Raw genomic sequence first — 21,406 nt, 5'->3', positions numbered from 1 at the left:
CATCACGGAGTCTTGGCTTTCCCGACGCATTACATCACCGGCTCGAACGAGACGAAGACTCCGGTAAAAACAGGGGTTGGAGACTACGCGCTACAATAGCCGAACCATTGACACACACTGCTCACTCGGTATGGAGTTTCTAGCAGTATCGTGCAGACCCTTCTATGTACCGGGAGAGTTAACTGTGGTCTTTGTGTTTGCTGTTTACTTTCCACCGCTAACCGTTTCACCGGATGCTAACGTTAGCATAGCGCTAAATCTCCTGCCCGCTGCTATCAATAAACAGCAGTTTGCACACCCCAACGGAGCTTTATCGTCGACGGCGACTTTAATCGGGCATGTTTATGGACTGTACTCCCAAATCCATTCAATTGTGGACTGAGCAATTCGGAAAAACACTGGACTATGTGTAATGTAAGATCAAACATTCGGTTGTATCCGGCAACTCTGTTTGACCCTCAACCCCCCCAGGAGGAAAACAAAGCCTACTTACAACAAAGTCAGTTAGTTCTTTATTCCTTTGTCTCTTTGTTTCCTTATCCTCACTGTAAATGTGGAACTGGAGTCGTCCAATTTCGTTGTCACAGCATATCCCATGTTGTAACAATGACAATAAAGGCATATTCTATTCTATTCTATTTTTGTTTCCTGCCTGACACCTTTTTTTATTCACCTCCGTTTCTGCCTCCCTCCATATGTGACAAATCCAATTAGAACAACTCCCATCCAGGTGTCAGAAGTAAAAGAGATATTTTTGACACTCACAGGTTATACAGCATATCAGCCATGTTCCCCCTGTTGTGCAGAGCATTTCTATAGGCTTTTTCTGCCTCCGCTATCTTGCCCTGGCTCTTCAGAACATTTCCCAAGTTGCCCCAGGCTGTGGGAAACATTGAAAAACACATTCAGGTTGAATAAATCCCTTCAGAACAAAGAACAACACAAAAGAAACACCTTACCTTTCGCAGGGTTCACATGAATTCCTGACTTGTAAAGATTCTCCTCGTTGCTCCAGTCCCGATTTCTTTGAATCGTTCTGAGTCCGTTTAGCAGTACCAGCCCAAAACACAGACTCAAAAGCAAGGCTTTGTAGTGTCTTCTTCTCAGTCTGATGTACAAAGTTCTTGCACCGGTGGCCACTAACAAGCAAAAACCTATGCTGGGAATGTAGAGTACCCTCTCCGCAATGACAAAGCCAACATAAAAAAATAGGTTGGACGCTGGGATAAAAGGTAGTGAGAGTAAAGCTAATGAGAATATTACAAGATTCTTTGTGGGTGGTAGTGATGTCCGAGGAGAGTCGGCGTACAGTCCGCCTGACCCATTCAGAGTCATTTTAGGTGGTCCCGAGTCTGTAACGTGGTTTGTGTCAAGGGCATGATAACCATTCCCATTACTGACAGATTTGCCATTTGTTGCTTTCTCATCCGTGGCTTTCCCTTTCGAGATGCCGCCTTGAAAACCAAACCAAGTCAGTAGAGTAACTCCTCCGTAAAAGGCAAGGGTGTGAAGATTCCGCCAGTCATCCAGAGACCTTATCAAGGGGACTGCATCCATGGACCAGTCAAAACTCAGCCTGTCAGGGCAGAGCAGCAACCAGCCATTGGCAGCTGGTAAATAGAGGAAGGTCAGCGTCCGGGTGAGAAGATGCGGTGAGTCGGCTGCTGGGTTGTCCGAGTTGGAGAAGTTGGGAGGCTTGTTGCTCATCCAGTAGATACGTCCTGACAGCAGAAAGATGCCCCAGGTGACCAGAACAGTAAGGCTTGACAAAAGCTTCAGGTTCATCTTCTGAAATGAAATACATAACACCAGAGTTAACTTAATAATTGTATAGAGTTCAATAAGGCAAAAATGGTCAAATAAATTGAGCGCTGGCTCTGAAAGAACCAATTATAGTCATTAGTCATTAACTGTGTATTGAAGGATTTTATACATTTAACTATAAAGGATTTTATATGATTGAATACAAGTTACTTTTATTGAGTGCAATGAAGATTTTCACCGAGTAGGATATAGTTCAATGACAGGTGCAAATGCAGAATATTTTATCTAGGTCTGTTAATAACAAGACTATGACGGAGGACGGCAGGCAATGTTTTGAGAACAAGGCCCTGATGACGTGGAAACGCTCGGTGTTGTTTTGGTTAATTCCAGACATCGTGGCGCTTCTCCGAGGTGGTGGCGCCCACGTGGGTGCTTTCCTGGCACGCCCATGGGAGGAGCTGGCACACCAGCTTGCGGAAAGACGTGGGCCAAGAGAGAGATCGCAAGATCGAGAGAGGAGGCTTGACAGAGACTCGAGCGACACTAATTCGGCCATAATCGATGGAGTTCACTTAGTTAAATTCTCATTAGCTGCACCGCTTATCCTCTGTAGGGTCGCGGGGGTGCTGGAGCCCATCCCAGCAATCATCGAGCAGTGGGCAGGGGACACCCTTAACTGGTTGCCACGAAGGGCACACGAGGACAGACAACTCACTCGCTCATTCACACCTATTGACAATGCATGTTTTTGGAATGTGGGAGAAAACCGGAGTGCCCGGAGGAAACCCACGCAAGCACGGGGAGAACATACAAACTCCGCACAGGAATTCCGGAGCTGGATTTGAACCCACGCAGGAGGTTCCCATGACATGAACTGTGCCGCACATGCGCTAACCACTGCGCCGCCGTGCTGCCCCTTAGTTAAATTGTTTAAGAAATTAAATCTGCCTCCGTGAGGAAATGCCGGTCTCTTGTCCATCTTTCCAATCAAGAAATGAGCGCGCATTGTTAGGTGAATGTACATTGTGTTTGGTTAATGGAGTCAGATAACTAATTCGAACCATTTGGTAAACGGTACATCTTAATATTAATTCCCAACAATACATAACAGATGTTCTCTTCGGAATTATTATAGTCAGCTCGGTGGCCTTGGGGGTCTGGCGCCCGCCCCGATACTGGGAGGTTGTGGTTCAAGCCTCGGCCGAGTCATACCTAAGACTTAAACATTGGTACCCGTTGCCTCCCTGCTTGGCATTCAGCTTTAGGGGTTGGAATTGGGGGGGTTTGGTCACCTAATGACTGAGCGAGGGGGCTGGGAATCCCCTCCTCTAAATCAATCTCCCAAAAAGAGTCAGAAATGACTCTAGCCACCTCCCACTAGGGGGATATGGCTGTGGTATATAATAATAATAGTCATACCTTTCTACTAGAGTTGGTTGCGGCTGGTTCTATCAAAATAAATCTTGGCTGTCATTGCTCACTTAGTTGGGCTTTTCCCAGTTGAGTTGCTTCGAGTGTGACTGCTAATCAGCTTACCACTCATTGTGTTGGTATGCAGATACTGTTTACATCCCATAAGAGCATTAATTCTCCGTCCGAGAGGGCGACTGTCACGCAACACTTTAATCCCTGATCTTTTAATTGGTGTCCATTTAGGATGTTTATTAGTGTGCATTAGATACGATGACGTTGGATGTTTTAGAGATAAGGGTCAAGTAGTTTCCTCAGTACAAGGGAACATGAGTGATCGCCACTGAAACGCTTCTTTTGTGGCCCCATTTGTTACCTCCCAGCTCGTCCTAGTCACGAACTTCATTTGAACCCGTCCCAGGAACGCACAAGTTCGCACGAGTATACCATAAAGTATTCTAATGCGAGGGAAAGATCATTCGCAGCGGGTCTGCGTTTCATCAGCAATTTCCATGATGGAAATCAAACTCACGGCCTCGATGGTGTCATGAATGGGCTAAACATCTCCGTGTGTGTTCGCTTTAAATGGGGCCATGATGGAAAACTTGTTGTCCATAACAAGGCTGCATGTTCGGATTATCATAAGAGGGTTTAGTGCGGCCTAGCGGGACCTACCGGCTCCAGCCTGGCTGTTGATTCCATCGGATGAAAAGTGAAAAGAAAAAACATGAGAAGGTCAACAGGGGCACACAAAGGACCTTTGGGATTCTAGCTTTGGTTCTAAACCTCAATGGAAGTTTTTAAATCAAGGCTTAAGACCAAATTGTTCGAATTAGATATCTGACTCCATTAACGAAACACAACTTACGCCTAACAATGCATGCCTGTTTCTTTTTGGGAAAATATGGACAAGAGACCGGCATTTCCACACGGGGGCAGATTTAATTTCTTAAAGTATTTAACTAAGTAAACGCCATCGAATTAGACTTCGTCCCGCCTCTCTCGTTCTCCCTCTTCTGAAGTTCTTCTGGCCCACGCCTTTTCACAAGATGGCATGCCGGCTCCTCCCATGGGCGTGCTGACTCCTACCGTGGGCGTGCCAGGAAACCCCCCCCTGGGCTTCACCACCTCCTCACCGAAGGGCTTGGCGATGTCTAAAAAACTCATATCAACAGAGCTCTTATCAAAACAATGCCTGACGTCCTTCGTCACAGAGGCTCTTCTTGCGTCGGGAAGCGCTGATTATCATATATGTCCCAGTTCCTGCTGTTTTCTGTAAACAACGTTCTCCACTAGGTTGCAATGACCTTCTACTTGTGACTCCGAGAGCCAAGAAGTCTGCAGGCTTGAGAGCGTTCTCCATCCGGGCCCCGGTGCTATAGAATGCCCTGCCTCCGGAGATAAGATCTGCAACCTCAATGGAAGTTTTTAAATCAAGGCTTAAGACACACTTCTATTCCAAAGCTTATGATTGATGCCCTCCTCATATTCTGTATTGTCCTGTCTTTTTCCGACTGCCTGCCCGGTGGTGATACGAAGGAGAAGGACGATTTGAGATGAGTCAGCGGACCAGGGTTTGAACTGAAGCATGTGAACGCCTGCATGGACCAGCTGGCAGAGATGGGAAGCTGCGTTGTGGCCGTCATAGACTTTCTGGGCTAGTTTACAGGCTGGGGGCGTCGCTGCTGTCATGCACTTGCCGGACAAATTTTCAACATGTTACCTAGTGTTTACTATGTTGGTGTACTGTAATGCTAAATGTAATTCACCATGGATACCACTTGTGAGGTCCCTTCTCAAGGTTTTTCTTTTTCCTGACGCTGAGGTTTTAAGTTGTTCCTTGCCCGCATGTTGGTTTAAGATCAGGTGATTGTGTCATTGTAATCCTGTGCAGTCCTTTGAGACATTTTTGTGATTAAGGGCTATATAAATAAATTAGACTTGGATTGACTTAAAATTGCCGGTTTTGGTGTCGTGCTATATTCATGGAAGGGCACAGCATTTGTGGCAGTAAAGCTGATGAGCTTTATCTTAGCCTTAACTGCTTTGTGGGTGTCCTAAATTGTTCCTTAATTGTCGCCTGAATGCATCAGCAGCTCTCAAGCGTAACCATGAATGTTCGCGCTATTTAGCGTTTTAAATGCTTCTACTGAGTCAACTATTTAGCCCTCGGGTAAAATATGCTTTTTGAAGCAGTGTGTTTCTCAAGAACAGTTTTGGGGTATTGGTAAATCTTTTGGTTTTTGAGGTTTTAGGCAATTTAGCAAATCAATAAAATGTCAATGAGACTTTCCATTGTGCAGAACAGACTGGTCTGTCTGAAAAACAAGTTATTTCATCTGTGATGTGTCTCCATGCCAAGAATGAAGAACTAATATATTGAAAGCTCCGTAGCCTAGATCAGGGGTGTCAAACTCATTTTAACCCGGGGGCCACACGATAGAACAAACATTCTGTTGGGGGCCGGACTTGTAGATTAAAGAGAAAGAAAAAGGTAGATAATTAATTAAGAGAAAGACGGAGGGTAAAGGAGAGAGGGCGGGACAAAGAAAGAAAGAGAGGGAGAGAGCGTGAGAAACAAGAGATAAAAAGTCGTGAGAGAGGGGGAAAAGAAAGGGAGAGGAAGAAAGAAATCCAAAGAGAAATAGAAAGACAGAAGGAGAGAAAAGAGAAAAGAAAGCGCAAAGGGTAGAAAGAAAGAGAAAAGAGAGAAAAGGAAAGAAGGAAGTTAGAGCAAAAGAAGTTAAAAAGACACAGAGAGAGAAAGAGACAAAGAGCAACAATGGAAGAGAAAGAGAGAGACACAAAGAGTGAAAGAGACAGAGACAGAGAGTGGGAGAAAAGGGGTGGAAAAGAGGGAGAGAGAAAGAGAGAGAGAGAGAGAAAGAAAGAAATCCAAAGAGAAATAGAAAGACAGAAGGAGAGAAAAGAGAAAAGAAAGTGAAAAGGGGTAGGAAGAGAGAAAAAGAAAAGAGAGAAAAGGAAAAAAGGAAGTTGGGGCAAAAGAAGTTAAAAAAGACACAGAGAGAGAGAGAAAGAGACAAAGAGCAACAAAGGAAGAAAAAAAGAGAGACACAGAGAGTGAAAGAGACAGAGTGGGAGAAAAGGGGTAGAAAAGAGAGAGAGGAAAAATGGTGGAAAAGAGAGAGAGAGAGAAATACAAGCACAGTGTCTCTGTGAGAGGCACCTGGCTTGGCAACATCAAGTTGACATATTTCAACCTGCAGCTTGTTTTTCTCTTGCGCTTCTCTGAGTGTTGTCTCGCGGGCCAGATTCAATCCCTTAGCGGGCCTGATCTGGCCCGCGGGCCGCCTCTTTGACACCTGTGGCCTAGATGGTAGGGCGCCCGCTCTGAGACTGGAAGGTCGCTGGTTCAAGCCTCGGCCGAGTCATATTGGGGGGTTTTGTCACCTAAAGACTAAAAATGCCTGCACCCTGTTTTTTTGCACTACTGGCAGCTCTCTTATACCTAGCCACTCCTTTACACATCTGTTCTCCTCTGCACTATCGTACTCCAGTGTTATTGTTATTGTATAGTGACTTGTTTACCTGACTGCCCATTTTGCACACCTGGTTAGCTGCTCCTCTTGCACTCTTTGCACTACTGTATAATACTATACATAGCTATAATTATTTAGTATATTATTAGTACTTCAATACTCTAACTCAATACAACATTTTATTTATATCTGTACATTCAAGGAAACTGTGCGGGTCAGATGTATTGACATTTCGTTCTGTATACATGACAAAAAAGTAGATCTGAATCTGAATCTGAAAATAACCCAAATGTGAATAATCCTAATCCTAACTGTGCATTTGGTCCCTGCTAGTTCATTTTAGCACACTGACAATTAATTAGGAGCACCAACGACGCAGTGCCATTACACCACCGACTGCTGTCTCCATTAAAATCCACAGCTAAAAAAACAAACATCCAATATGGCCGTTAGTCATCCCTGGAGGTGAATAACCACAATAGATTCGGATAATGAATTTGAGTCAAACTGCTTGGAAATCACCTGATTTATGTTGGGGTCTTTTAGGGACCATTGTAGAATCGTCTCTTGTTTCTACAGCTTCTGTTCTTATGAGTGGACATTAATTAAGTCACTACTCAAATGTTCTGGTATTTATCCTCAACAGAGCAGAAGTAAATGGAAGGAGACCGAGAGGAAGGCTGCGATTAACGTGGATGGATGGTGTAGTGAGTGCACTGCAGGAAAGAGGTCTAAATATAAAGGAAGCTAGAGCTCTTGTGGGTGATAGGAATGAGTGGAGAGGTGTTGTGAAAGGATAGTGGGAGGTTTGGACCCGTTCTAAGGGATGGGCAGGGAACCTGTTTGATGCCGCAGGGGTAAACCAGTGAAAGCTGTCGTGACATGGCCGCTTTCTTGTGTCTCGTTTCAGCCGGAGGGACAAAGGCATGACCAACTTGGGTACCGAGGTGCTTAACTTGTTTGGTCATTCTAAGGGATGGTCAGGGAACCCATATGATGCGGCAGGGGTAAATCAGTGAAACCTGTCGGGCCCTGCTGTTGAACAGAAGAGTGTATGGTGTCACCCTGACCCGAGTGACATGGCCGCTTTCTTGTGTCCCGTTTCATCTGGAGGGACGAAAGCATGACCGACTTGGGTACCGATGTGCTTAACTTGTTTGGTCATTTGTGTTAGCCATGCTCCAAAAATTTCTGTGTGTGTGTTTTTGCTACTTTTTCCCCTTTTTTTATTTTCTTTGTTTTTCTATGTGTTTGTCTTGCTGTCGTTCAACCCTCTTGATGGATTTGACCAGGGTCCATAGATAGATGGATGGATAGATAGATGGATGGATAGATAGATAGATAGATAGATAGATAGATAGATAGATAGATAGATAGATAGATAGATAGATAGATAGATAGATAGATAGATAGATAGATAGATAGATAGATAGATAGATAGATAGATAGATAGATAGATAGATAGATAGATAGATAGATAGATAGATAGATATAGTAGCTTAGTTAGAGGGATAGATAGATAGATAGATAGATAGATAGATAGATAGATAGATAGATAGATAGATAGATAGATAGATAGATAGATAGATAGATAGATAGATAGATAGATATAGTAGCTTAGTTAGAGGGATAGATAGATAGATAGATAGATAGATGGATAGATAGATAGATAGATAGATAGATAGATAGATAGATAGATAGATAGATAGATAGAGTAGCTTAGTTAGAGGGATAGATAGATAGATAGATAGATAGATAGATAGATAGATAGATAGATAGATAGATAGATAGATAGATAGATAGATAGATAGATAGATAGATAGATAGATAGATAGATAGATAGATTATAAAGATATAGTAGCTTAGATAGATAGATAGATAGATAGATAGATAGATAGATAGATAGATGGATAGATAGATAGATAGATAGAGTAGCTTAGTTAGAGGGATAGATAGATAGATAGATAGATAGATAGATAGATAGATAGATAGATAGATAGATAGATAGATAGATAGATAGATAGATAGATAGATAGATAGATAGATAGATAGATAGATTATAAAGATATAGTAGCTTAGTTAGAGGGATAGATAGATAGATAGATAGATAGATAGATAGATAGATAGATTATAAAGATATAGTAGCTTAGATAGATAGATAGATAGATAGATAGATAGATAGATAGATAGATAGATAGATAGATAGATAGATAGATAGATAGATAGATAGATAGATAGATAGATAGATAGATAGATAGATAGATAGATAGATAGATAGATAGATAGATAGATAGATTATAAAGATATAGTAGCTTAGTTAGAGGGATAGATAGATAGATAGATAGATAGATAGATAGATAGATAGATAGATAGATAGATAGATAGATAGATAGATAGATAGATAGATAGATAGATAGATTATAAAGATATAGTAGCTTAGTTAGAGGGATAGATAGATAGATAGATAGATAGATAGATAGATAGATAGATAGATAGATAGATAGATAGATAGATAGATAGATAGATAGATAGATAGATAGATAGATAGATAGATAGATAGATAGATAGATAGATAGATAGATTATAAAGATATAGTAGCTTAGTTAGAGGGATAGATAGATAGATAGATAGATAGATAGATAGATAGATAGATAGATAGATAGATAGATAGATAGATAGATAGATAGATAGATAGATAGATAGATAGATAGATAGATAGATAGATAGATAGATAGATAGATAGATTATAAAGATATAGTAGCTTAGTTAGAGGGATAGATAGATAGATAGATAGATAGATAGATAGATAGATAGATAGATAGATAGATAGATAGATAGATAGATAGATAGATAGATAGATAGATAGATAGATAGATAGATAGATGGATAGATAGATCCTCAACGCTTAAGTACAGTATCCCAAATAGAATTGGTTGATATCAACTCGAAACTTCGTCTGAAACAAGATGGCACTACAGGGTAATCGTAATATAGACTATAAAGAGACAAAAAAAAAAGACAGGATGAACAGGCAAAACTATTTACAACGTAGTGCTAAGAGACTGGCCAGAGTTATAATAATAGTGCAATGGAAGAACAATGCATTGTAACGGCAGTGTGAACAAAGTAGTGCAATAACATTTCGCAGCAACAAAAATCCAAAATAGGTCACAAGATATATATTTTTACAGTTTTCTGCACTTGTTTTGGGTGGTGATGACCCTGAGGCTGACACTGTCTCTGAGTCCTTCAGTGTTCATTTTACCTGTGAAAAGTGATGGGTCCCGGGGACTCGCATGCTGAAAAATCTATGGGTCCCAACAGAGATCTATGGGTCCCCAAAATTTAGTGTGCTCCATGCCCTTACAAACTGTCGTATTTTCCCTTACAAAATACAAAAAAAAATCTTTTTTTTTTCAAACATGTTTATTTATGTAGTTTAACATGTTATATTGTACATGTGTTTTGTTATATCATATATCTTGTTGATTAACATTTTGTTGATACTGAGTTGCTCGACATGAATGAGGTTTATTATAAAATAAGTTCAAAAATGAAGTCGCTTGGACGTTCACTGTAGAAGGAAAAAAAAACATGCAAATAGAATTAAGTAGAATCATACATTTTCTTCTTCAAATTATTCTGCATTAAATTATTATTGTTGGTAATATACTGATTATAGGGGTTCACCACAAACCTGTCTTTTTTCATTTTCTCCTTTAATACTTTCTTTTTTCTTAACTTTTTTATACAACATAATCATTCGTAATATAATGCATCAAAGCAAGTGAGCCGTTTGAGAGCCGGCTCTTTAATGAATTGAGCCGAAAAAGCCGGTTCTCTAAAAAGAGACAGACTTTCACTACACAACTCGAACTCGAGATCGGCGTGCAGATGAAAACTGGAACCGCGAGACCATAACAACAATGGCGGATCTGCCTGACGAAAAGTTTGGAGTACGGTAAATCTTTGTCAAAAAAGTTGCGTCCCGGGGACGCACGTTGATTTGACACGATGCGTCCCCAGCAAAAATAATGCGTCAAGGACGCAGGGACGCGGGCAAACGAGATAACTGGTCCTTGTTTTAAGGGACCGGTAGGCTACCAAGACATTTGTACTCGACACTTTATTAACATTTTACAAGCTGAACCTCTCTGTATCATTGGTAAAATTATGCAGCTGTTCCAACTCTTGCGTTCTCTATAGCGTTTGTTTTCATACTGCCACGTATTATTTCGTTCTACTTAGTGAACCCTTCCAAAATTCTCCCTCATCTCCGTTCCATCTTATGAATACGTGTGTGGACGTAGTATCCAATCACAGAGGGGTGCGGCAAATGTTCTCGAGATGAGACATGGTTGGAAGGGGAAACAGTGTTTATGTACACTTTTTTGATAAAAGCCATGTCCATTTGAAAGAATGCCGGGTACTCCTTCCAAATAACATCGTATCATACGTGCCATGTCTTTAAAACTCAAAATCTCAGATGTTGAAGAATTGAGCAAGCATCAATGACAACAGCTGAAGAGTGGTGTTGCTGAGGATCTCAAGAGTGTTGGCCCTCGATGTTGTGCATCTGATTTATCTCACAATGATTTTTTTTGGGGACCAGTTGTCGTGTCCAGCATGGTCGCCGTGGCGACCGGCTGGCCCCGCCCCCTGGGCACCGGCTATAGTAGATCAGCTAATTGCGTGTGTGCTACTTAAGGGTGGGTTGTGGGTATTGCATTTTCTGTCTGCATTTTCCGTTCTGTTTTGCTCTGTCCTGTTTTGTTTGATTCGGAGGAAACCTGTGTTTTCACGTTTTGAGTAAAAGCCTGTTTTTGTTCTGTTTTGTCCCGGAGTTTTGGACGACTTTTATTTTGCTAAATAAAAGTTTTGATCGTCAACGCAGATGAGTTCTCCTTTCCTGCCTCCTGCCTCCGTTCTGGTCCGGTCCTCGTGACACCAGTTTAAATAAGGGCATTTGAAAAAATATTATTTCAGGATACAAAGCAAATGAATAAGTTCACTACCAAACCAAAATATTATTTCTATCTTGGTGATGTTTACAATTCATAGAATGAACCCATGTTTTCAGTAGTTGACTACGAGAATAATAGTTCTGGTTTTTAGGGTTACTAATAGCAGGATAAGCCTCCTGATCTGACTCAGATACAGGACCTTCATCATCTGGTCGCTGTTGTCAAAGCATTGGTGTTAAACACCCGGCCCGTGGGCCGAATCAGGCCCACCGAGGGTTTTAATCCGGCCTTTAAGACTACACTGAGAGAAGCATAGTTTTAAAATGTCCACTTGATGTCACCCAAGCCAGACACCACTTGCAAAGCAACTGTAGTAGTATTTCTTTCTTTCACTCTCTCTTTTTTCTCTAGTCCTCTTTCTCCCTTTCTTTTTCTCTATCTATTTGTATCTCCTCTCTATTTTTTCCATGTATTTCTCACCTTGTCTCTCTCCCCTTTTTATTTATCTCTCTCTCTTTCTATTTTCCCATTTCCCCTTCTTTTTTAACTTTCTCTTCTCTTCTCTTTCTGCTTTCTCCCTCTCTTTCTCATGCTCACTCTTTTCTTTCTCTCTCCCTCTCTCTCTCTGTCTCCCTCTCACTCTCTCTCTGTCTTTTTCTCTGTATTTTTCTATTCTCTTATTATTTTGATCTTTCTTTCTTTTGCTTTCTTCTTCTTAATTTCTTTCTCTTTCATTTCTCTCTTTCTTTCTGTTTTGCCTTCATCCCACTCCTTTTTTTCTCCCTTTCTCCCTCTAATAAGCTCTCTCTCAATTGTGCTCTTTCTATTCGTCTCTCTCCTTCTCTATTTCTCTCTCATTCCTGCTATTTTTCTTTCTCTTTCTCGATTTATTTCCATCGAATTCCCACCCTCTCTCTCTCTCCCTCTCCCTTTTTATTTCTCTCTCTCTTTTTCTCTTTTTGCTATTTCCCTTCTTTTTTCTCTGTCTCCCTCTCTTTCTCATGCTCCCCCTTTTTTTGCTTTTTATCTCGGCATTAATCTGTTGTCTTATTCGTTTGATCTTTTTTTCTCTCACTTTCTTTTTCTTTATTTCTTTCTCTTTCTTTCTCTGTCCCTTTCTCTCTCTCTCTCTCGATTGGGCTCTCTCCCTTTCACTCTCTACCTTTTTCTGTCTCTTTTACCTTCTCTTGTTCTCTCTCTCTCTCTCTTATAATGTCTTCTTTGTTACCTTTCTCTTTTAATCTCTCTCCCTTTCTTTCTTTTAAACTTACTTGTCCCACCAATGTGAGATTTTTTTCCTTAGCATGTGGCCCCCAGCTAAAATGAGTTTGACACCCCTGGTTTGGGTTATCTCTCATGACAGGGGTGTCAAACTCATTTTAACTCGGGGGCCACACGATAAAACAAACATTCTGTCGGGGGCCGGACTAGTAGATTAAAGAGAAAGAAAAAGGGAGATAATTAATTAAGAGAAAGGGGGAGGAAAAAGGAGAGAGGGTGGGACAAAGAAAGAAAGAGAGGGAGAGAGCGTGAGAAACAAGAGATAAAAAATTGTGAGAGAGGGGGAAAAGAAAGGGAGAGGAAGAAAGAAATCCAAAGAGAAATAGAAAGACAGAAGGAGAGAAAAGAGAAAAGAAAGCGCAAAGGGAAGAAAGAAAGAGAAAAGAGAGAAAAGGAAAAAAGGAAGTTAGAGCAAAAGAAGTTAAAAAGACACACAGAGAGAAAGAGACAAAGAGCAACAATGGAAGAGAAAGAGAGAGACACAAACAGTGAAAGAGACAGAGACAGAGAGTGGGAGAAAAGGGGTGGAAAAGAGGGAGAGAGAAAGAGAGAGAGAGAGAGAGAAAGAAAGAAATCCAAAGAGAAATAGAAAGACAGAAGGGGAGAAAAGAGAAAAGAAAGTGAAAAAGGGTAGGAAGAGAGAAAGAGAAAAGAGAGAAAAGGAAAAAAGGAAGTTAGGGCAAAAGAAGTTAAAAAAGACACAGAGATAGAGAGAAAGAGACAAAGAGCAACAAAGGAAGAAAAAAAGAGAGACATAGAGAGTGAAAGAGACAGAGTGGGAGAAAAGGGGTAGAAAAGAGAGAGAGAGGAAAAGTGGTGGAAAAGAGAGAGAGAGAGAGAGAGAAATACAAGCACAGTGTCTCTGTGAGAGGCACCTGGCTTGGCAACATCAAGTTGACATATTTCAACCAGCAGCTTGTTTTTCTCTTGCGCTTCTCTGAGTGTTGTCTCGCGGGCCGGATTCAATCCCTTAGCGGGCCTGATCTGGCCCGCGGGCCGCCTCTTTGACACCTGTGTCTCATGAGATGAGCCGGATGTCGGCATTGACAGGGAGCGTTGTGTGTTTGGATATGCATAATAATCGTACCCAGTACGCAAATTTAGAACCTGGAAATTATTAAACAAACTAGCGGTTGAAATATTTCCCTTCCTCCTTTCTCTGTAGCTTGTGATGCAAACACCACGCCCTTCTTTGTCCCTATCTGGCAAGCTCCACTCTCCATTTAAGGAGTAAATGGAATGAGGGATGGAATGCCGACCGGAGCGCATCTGTAGGATGATTAGCATTTCCTCGCCTCTGAAGTGAAATGGCAGCCGGGGAGAAAGAAACGGACTCCCTTAAAGCCTTTTACTGTAAAACCTCAGCTCAAATGAAACAAAAGATGGTCCATTTCCCAAGACTGGGAAAAGATAACGTGAAGGAAATGAGGGCATAGTTTTCCTTCTCCTGCATCCTTCATCTCTTTGTGTTCCCAAGCGACTCCTTTTGAGACGTCTGGCTCATTATCGAGGAAACAATTGCCCCTTGAGTAACAAGCTCCCTGCCAAGATAACCAGGGATCGGCCCGCACGGGAGGAGCCGGCACAGTGATAAATGAGCCAGATGCGGTGGCAGGAGGGGCCCTGGTTGGCAGCAGGAACCCTCCCCAAGCTCCCTGCCGCCTGGCGTCGTTTGTTCTTACAATTCTTTCACAGATATCCATTTCTTTTTATTTCCTGATATATTTTGTCGCATGATATTAACATTTTCGGGGCTTATTGAATCGGTTGTAAGATACAGAACTGTACTTAGTCACATTTTTTAGTGGAAGTACAATGTTGGCAACACGATTCACTTGATATATTTGGAAATTATTTGAATGCAACACAACACACTTTTTCTTGTTTTTCCCTGTTTTTTTTTTCATTTTTTAAAAATTCCTTTAAATGAATCTTATTGTGCCTATTTTTTCCGAGCTGTTGCTTTTTTTCTTTTTGTTCTCTATTTACTTTTTTCTTTCTTTTCTTTTTTTCTGGCTTTTTTTCAAATTTTTTCCTTCTTTTTTCTCTTCCTTTTGTTTCTTTTTTTCTCAGCTTTTCACTACTTTTTTGTTTTGGTATTTTTTTTCTTTTTTGTTCTATCCCCCCTTTTTTTTAAGTCATTTTGTGCATAATTTTACATAATATTTGGTCATGTTGGGATTAAAGAAGCAAAAACAACCCGAAGAGCCGTTTAGGACCCGAAAGAGCCGGTTCCTTTTAGTGAGCCGAGCCGAAGAAGCCGATTCTCGACAAACTCTACTAACTTTACCTAACTTCGTTCTACTTCGAGTCGACTTCAAAATACCGCGTTCAGAACACAACGTCAGGGGAACCCGTGTATTTTTACCTTTATGCACTGTAACTTTGACTTAAGTCGCTTCTTAATTAGCAATTTTGAGCCCTGATTTTTGTGCGCTGGCTAGATTTTCTTGTGTGCTGAGAATGTGTGAGCAGTGTGCAATTGCGCACGTGCGCAGCTTAGAGGGAACACCGACCAGGAACCCTCCCCCAGCTCCCTGCCGCCTGGCTGCTTGTAACGTTCCCGCACTAAAAAAATGGTCATGACAGCCTCGAACAATCACTGAGGGTGATGACATCGCCCAGACCATGCTGGAAGAGCAGACAATGGAGCAAAAAGTGGAGGGCTTCCAGGGGTTGGGAAGAATGACTCGCGAGCCAAGTCTGGTTATTTTCATGAGTACTTCAGGCTAGGAGATAAATTCACTTTTTTAATGCATTTACGACGGGGGTGCAACACAGTGTTTTGTCCTGTTTATTTGTCTCAGTGTCTTTCCACCCAGGAAAAAGGGGGAAGAATCCAGACTCAATCACCTTCTTTCACAGGTAAGTTACCCTGAGTCAGGGGTCAGCAACCTTTTCGGTGCGGAGTTCCACTTTCAAATTTCCTTGTAAATCAGTGTGCCACACCAAGATCAATGACTCTCTCAACACTTTTTTTAATATCCGAAAGCGCTGTCATTTCACACCAGTCCGAATATACAACATGGATATACATTGAAACAGTATAACTATCCAATTTCTCTCATCTCTCATTATCTACACCGCTTATCCTCAGTAGGGTCGCGGGGGTGCTGGAGCCCATCCCAGCAATCATCGGGCAGTGGGCAGGGGACACCCTGAACTGGTTCCCAGCCAATCGCAGGGCACACGGGGACAGACAACTCACTCGCTCATTCACACTTAGGGACAATTTAGACCGGCCAATTCCCCTGAAATGCATGTTTTTGGGAATGTGGGAGGAAACCGGAGTGCCCGGAGGAAACCCACGCAAGCACTGGGAGAACATACAAACTCCGCACAGGAAGTCTGGAGCTGGATTTGAACCCACGCAGGAGGTTCCCAAGACATGAACTGTGCCGCACATGCGCTAACCACTGCGCCGCCGTGCTGCCCACTGTCCAATTTATTTTCCACTATTCTTGTTCATCAATAAACTAAAACATTCATCTGAGCAACATGTGGAGAGGCCTGTAGACATCCATGACTTCAACTTTTTACCACAAGAATCAACCATTTTTCATCAACAATGAACTGCAATCAAAAACAAGTGAAATGGACAGCGACCAAACTATTCATCAATGAAATCTTATTGCAGAAAATATCAAAGCAGAGGGCTACTTGAAAATAAGTGCAACAGAAATAACAGCAGATTTGGTCTCAGATATAAATGGTTTTCCGTGCTTTTGCAGTGAGCAATGTGATAACTTGCTTCAGTGGTGGTGTTTCTAGCAGTGACAAAGGTTTTTAGGGTCTGTGTTTGTTTGCCATACCTGGACACAGCGCGTTTTAATGTCTAAGCACTGGGAGAACATACAAATTCATGTTTCGTCTCGCCATGACGTTTAACACTTATCGTGCTCTCGAGGCATAATGCACAAACAGCACAGTCATTTTTTTCCACAAGCCCCCAGTCGTCAGTCAGAGAATGAGATTTTTTTGGCTGAAGGAGTTGTCATGATTCATTCATTTATCTCGTGCCGGTGCTTGTGTGGCTGGGTCAAAACACTGATTTTTCTTCTTCTGCGAGTCGCTGTGCAGACACACACTCGCACACGGAGCAGAAGAGGACGGGCGCTACCGTAAAGCCTCTTAACAACACGGCGTGCAACTGAAATTGTTTAAATTTCTGGTAAACATGCGCATTTTATTTTGCCGTGCGCTCACATGCTAGTGATTAATCCTTCGCGTGCCACTGCTGGCACGCATGTCATAGGTTGCTGACCCCTGCCCTAGATGTAAAAATTCCATAAATTTCGATGTTCCTTGACAAACCAGCCTGTTTTAAGAACACAACGGTTATCTGGAATTAAGACACAACACCGGATTAACCGATTGATAGTTCCTATCAGGTTAACATTAGTAGCAGCGGCCATATTGGATGGGTGTAAGCGTAAGTTTACCTTGTTGTTTTTGTGACTGACCTCAGAAATATTGCAAACAAAGCTCTAGCTGGGTAAAGGCAGTTGTTACATGAATGCTCCAGGTAACGTTAGGCCGATAGTTCACTGATCGATAAACAACACCGATACCAGCTAGAGACAAATTGGTTCAATTAAGGCTCTCCGGGACTCATTTGGCATCAATGGCCAGGTGTTTAAGCGCACCCAGGCTTTATCTTGGTGTTGCATTGTACTGAGTCAGGGTTTTGCACTGCCCTCCACTCACCGGCCGGGTGCGCTGTTTTCTGCCAGGCTTTCAGGGACACCCGGGGTTTTTTCTAGAGTGGATATTACCCAGGATGTAATTTTTACTGATGCGTGACACCTGAGTCTGCTCCGTTGGTGCCAGCAGCCCCGGACGCTGATTGGCTGCTGAACTCCTTTAAACCCCCGGCTTTCTGCTACCAGTTGTCAGACCGTCTGCTAACCTAAGTTACACTAGGCAAGCGTTTTGACTGAGTCCCGTCCGTTTTTGCTCCCGTCTGTTTCCTGGCTATTTGACTCGTTTTGGCTTCTGACCTCATATACTCTGTTTTCCCGGGTTTTTGACTCGCTTTGGCCCACAACCTCGTCTACTCCTGTCTCCTGGCTTTTTGACTTGTTTCTGGCCCCCGACCAAGCCTTTGCTCCCCTCCCTCAGCTACTGACCTGGTTTTCCGTTCCTGACGCCACCTCCCACTTCAGTGTTCAGAACGAACGGCTCCCCACGACCACCGAGCTCCAGATCGTGTGTACCCTCCTTTCCCTTCTTTCCAATAAAACTCTGAGAAACGTAACGCTACTGGGTCCTGTCTCCATTCTGGTTTCTGACACAGGAAACAGCGCACTATCCTCTGCTAGGCTTTATGGCGTGCATCTGAAGTAACATTGATTAATTAAAGGTTCTCCACATGCCACTCACCGAGTACTGGTATCTACAAAAAACAGTTAAGCCCAAAAGAAACGACGACAAACCCCTTTGACTTAAATTTGAACATCCCACAAAATTAGTGTAGAACTGTGACAATATCAAACAGCGTCTGTTTGACCAATCCAATGTGGCCAACTGTTCACATACATACCGTATTATCCACACTAAAAGGCGCACCGGGTTATAGGGCGCACCCCCAAAAAATAGTTTTTGGTCCTATATTTTCCATACATAAGGCGCACCGGATTATAAGGCTCTACAATGGGAACGCCGACAAAACAGTCAGATAGTTCAGTCCAACTGATTACCCCCTTAACATTCCCAAAGCTTGCAAAGAAGCAAATACGTGTCTCAGACATGTACGGAAACCGTGTCTGTACGATGTCACCAATCACTCAAATGCATCGTTCCAAATATCATTCGGAAGGTTAAAGTCTTGGGATTCAAGAAATGCCAAACATTTCTTAGTTTCCATTTTATTTTTTGCTGGCAACTGTGTGGATAGAAAAGTAAGAATTTTATTGTGCAGGGAAACAGGGTTCTTTACTGTGCATATGACAATAAACACTTTGAATTGAATTTAGTTTAAAAATAGACTCATCACAGAAACATCAAGATCGTTCTAAAACAAGATACCGGGAGAATATAAAGCCGCATAGCTCACCTAAGTTCTCTTGCAGACATCACGTTCAATAATGGTACGTAACCATGGTCTTCTTACAACCGTGAGTGTAGTAAATCCAGCAGAGTAAAATATTTACAAATACAGAATAGTAAAAAATGTTTTCTCTATGCCGTAGTGCAACCCAACGTGTGATTTACATTCATCTTTTTCGGCCAATTGCAGGCTTTGTTTCGCCCATTTAACCTGTGCGAGCCTGTATATGATAAAAAGGATCCGCCCCCTTTACCTCCGAATAACTTTAGCCAATAGTGACTGATTCAAATGATGATTGACACATTGGTTAGGAAATGAAACGCCGGTATATAAATCCCAGCATACACCGCGGACTACTTCGCCTTCGGGGGAATTTCTAGTCGGCGGCTGCTTGCCTTAGTTGCAAGACTTTGAGACTTAATATTCATCCATATATAAGGTGCACTGTAATATAAGGCGCATGGTCAGCTTTTGAAAAAAATAAAGGCTTTTAGGTGCGCCTTATAGTGCGGAAAATACGGTACTTAAATTTGAACATGTGGTTCCAGGATTGTGCACTATCTATGGTTCCGGATTTCGCACTGATCGCTGCTTGGCCCTGTGGCTAGGACCTTGACTCAGCCTCTTGGCTGGGAGCAAGTGTCTCGGCCTCTTGGCTTTGTAGTGTATTATGATTTGACCGATAACGGATAATGGATAATTCATAAAGAATATGGAACAATAAACCTCTACAAAATCCCCCCCCACAAAATTAGTGTAGCCCCGTGACAACATCAAACAGCGTCTGGTTAACCAATCTAATATGACCAACTGTTAACATACATACTGTTTACCTTTCCGAGCGGGAGCAGGAGTGCCTGTCGTAATGTGAGTCGATGGAAGACGAAGAGGTCGTAGACGGCCGACACCGCAAGCACCGTCACGCCCTGCTCTTTCCAAAGCATGCTAGCCGCCGCGCACCACAGGCTAGCCACCATCCACGGCCAGCAGCGCCGTGTGGCTCGAAGCCTGCAGTGTTTGGCATAGCATTGGAGGGACACCAGGAAAAATAAAGCTGCTCCTACGTCCGCCCTCCCGACCACCCCGGCGACCGCCTCTGTGTGCACCGGGTGAGATGCAAAGAGGAGGCCGGCTAGAAGACACCATAGCCCGCCACCTAGCAGTTGGCGGCAGAAGGTGGCAAAGAAGGTCGTCACCAGCCCGTGCAACGCTACGTTGAGGAGGTGGTACCCGAAGGGTCGCAAGCCGTGTAGGGCGTAGTTGAGGCGGAAGGTGAGGGTGCAGAGTGGACGGAAAGACTTGTGGCTGCCACTGTGGGTCAGCAAGGTACCCCAGAAGTCGTCGTACAGGATGTTGGTCCAGGGGGTCACCGGGAGAAGATCCTGGTTGGTCTTGATGGCTCGGCTGGAGTGCGAGAAGAAAATGGAAAACACATTTACAGTAAATTCAGGACTATAAGCCGCTACTTTTTTCCCTAAGTTTCAACCCTGCAGCTTATTCAGTGATGCGGCCAATTTATGTCATTTTTCTAACGGCCGCTAGCGGCGCTCGAGTGTTGCTACCATTAACTGCCCTGTCAAAGCTATATTATTATTATTAAAGCTTTGAAAACTCTCTCGGTGTACCGTCTTTCTTTGTAAATATATGTAACCCATGTATAATATGTATTTGCAACTGTATATTTTTGTAAAGTATTTATTTGTATTTATTTTATACACTTATTCTGATATGGGTGAACGAAAAATGAGGGGCGGAACAAACGGGGGGTGCCGAGTTTCAGTGGGGACCGCTAAAGGTGAGGGACACACAAGGAAAGAAGAGGGGGTAAAAAGTTGGTTGCGTGAGTAAATGTGTTCATCTGATATATTTTTCCCACCCTTACCTTTGGAAATATACACTTTTTTCCTTGGATTACTTTCAACGGGACCTGGACTCTGCAGGTCTGCATCAAACCTTAAGTACCGGTATCATTTTCCGTTCATTTTGCCGGCTGTGATTTTTAGACTTTGGATTTTAATGAAGGACATTTAGTTTCAATCGCGGGACTTGAAGTCGGGTTTGGGTAAATTTTGTGTTTGTGTTACATGTTTAAATATGGGTGCATGCGGCTTATATACAGGTGCGGCTTGTGTATGTACAAAATCGGTTTTCCTCTTAAAATGTGGTGGGTGCGGCTTATAATCAGGTGCGCTCTATAGTCCGGAATTTACGGTATTTGAAAAATCAACACGGTTGTCACTGAGGCCTTCACGACTGCCTTTAGCTAGCATCGTGTCAACACACCCCTAAAAAATAACAACACAATGGACAAGCGTGTGCTTTCGTGTGGTCTGCTTTCATGGGTTGTCTACTGCCCTCTTGCAGCTAAACTGGGCACTGTAGCTTCTCGACTATTGACCACTACAAACAGCTGAATCCAATCGTCTATCAGAACCAAC

At 42.6% G+C, this 21,406-nt stretch overlaps 1 protein-coding gene across 2 annotated transcripts in view; it reads right to left on the bottom strand.

Annotated features, from left to right (window-relative positions):
* The window catches only part of LOC148356289 (protein O-mannosyl-transferase TMTC2-like), an 86,224-nt gene that overhangs the window by 28,421 nt on the left and 36,397 nt on the right, over positions 1-21,406 (bottom strand). For both annotated transcript variants that reach the window (XR_015852053.1, XM_088347896.1), the window contains exons 2-4: positions 19,802-20,372; positions 960-1,788; positions 766-880 (exon numbers count right to left, since the gene is read on the bottom strand). Coding sequence is in view for 1 of the 2 variants with exons in the window: in XM_088347896.1 (XP_088204022.1) it covers positions 766-880; positions 960-1,788; positions 19,802-20,372 (1,515 nt within the window). In the remaining variant the exon portion in view is untranslated. The remainder of the gene's footprint in view (positions 1-765; positions 881-959; positions 1,789-19,801; positions 20,373-21,406) is intronic.

The sequence above is a fragment of the Urocampus carinirostris genome, chromosome 11, assembly GCF_059441175.1.
Source record: "Urocampus carinirostris isolate Australia breed hairy pipefish chromosome 11, RoL_Ucar_1.0, whole genome shotgun sequence".
NCBI lineage: Eukaryota > Metazoa > Chordata > Actinopteri > Syngnathiformes > Syngnathidae > Urocampus > Urocampus carinirostris.
The sequence above is the reverse complement of the archived record's forward strand: the minus strand, read 5'-3'. Positions and strand labels throughout refer to the sequence as shown.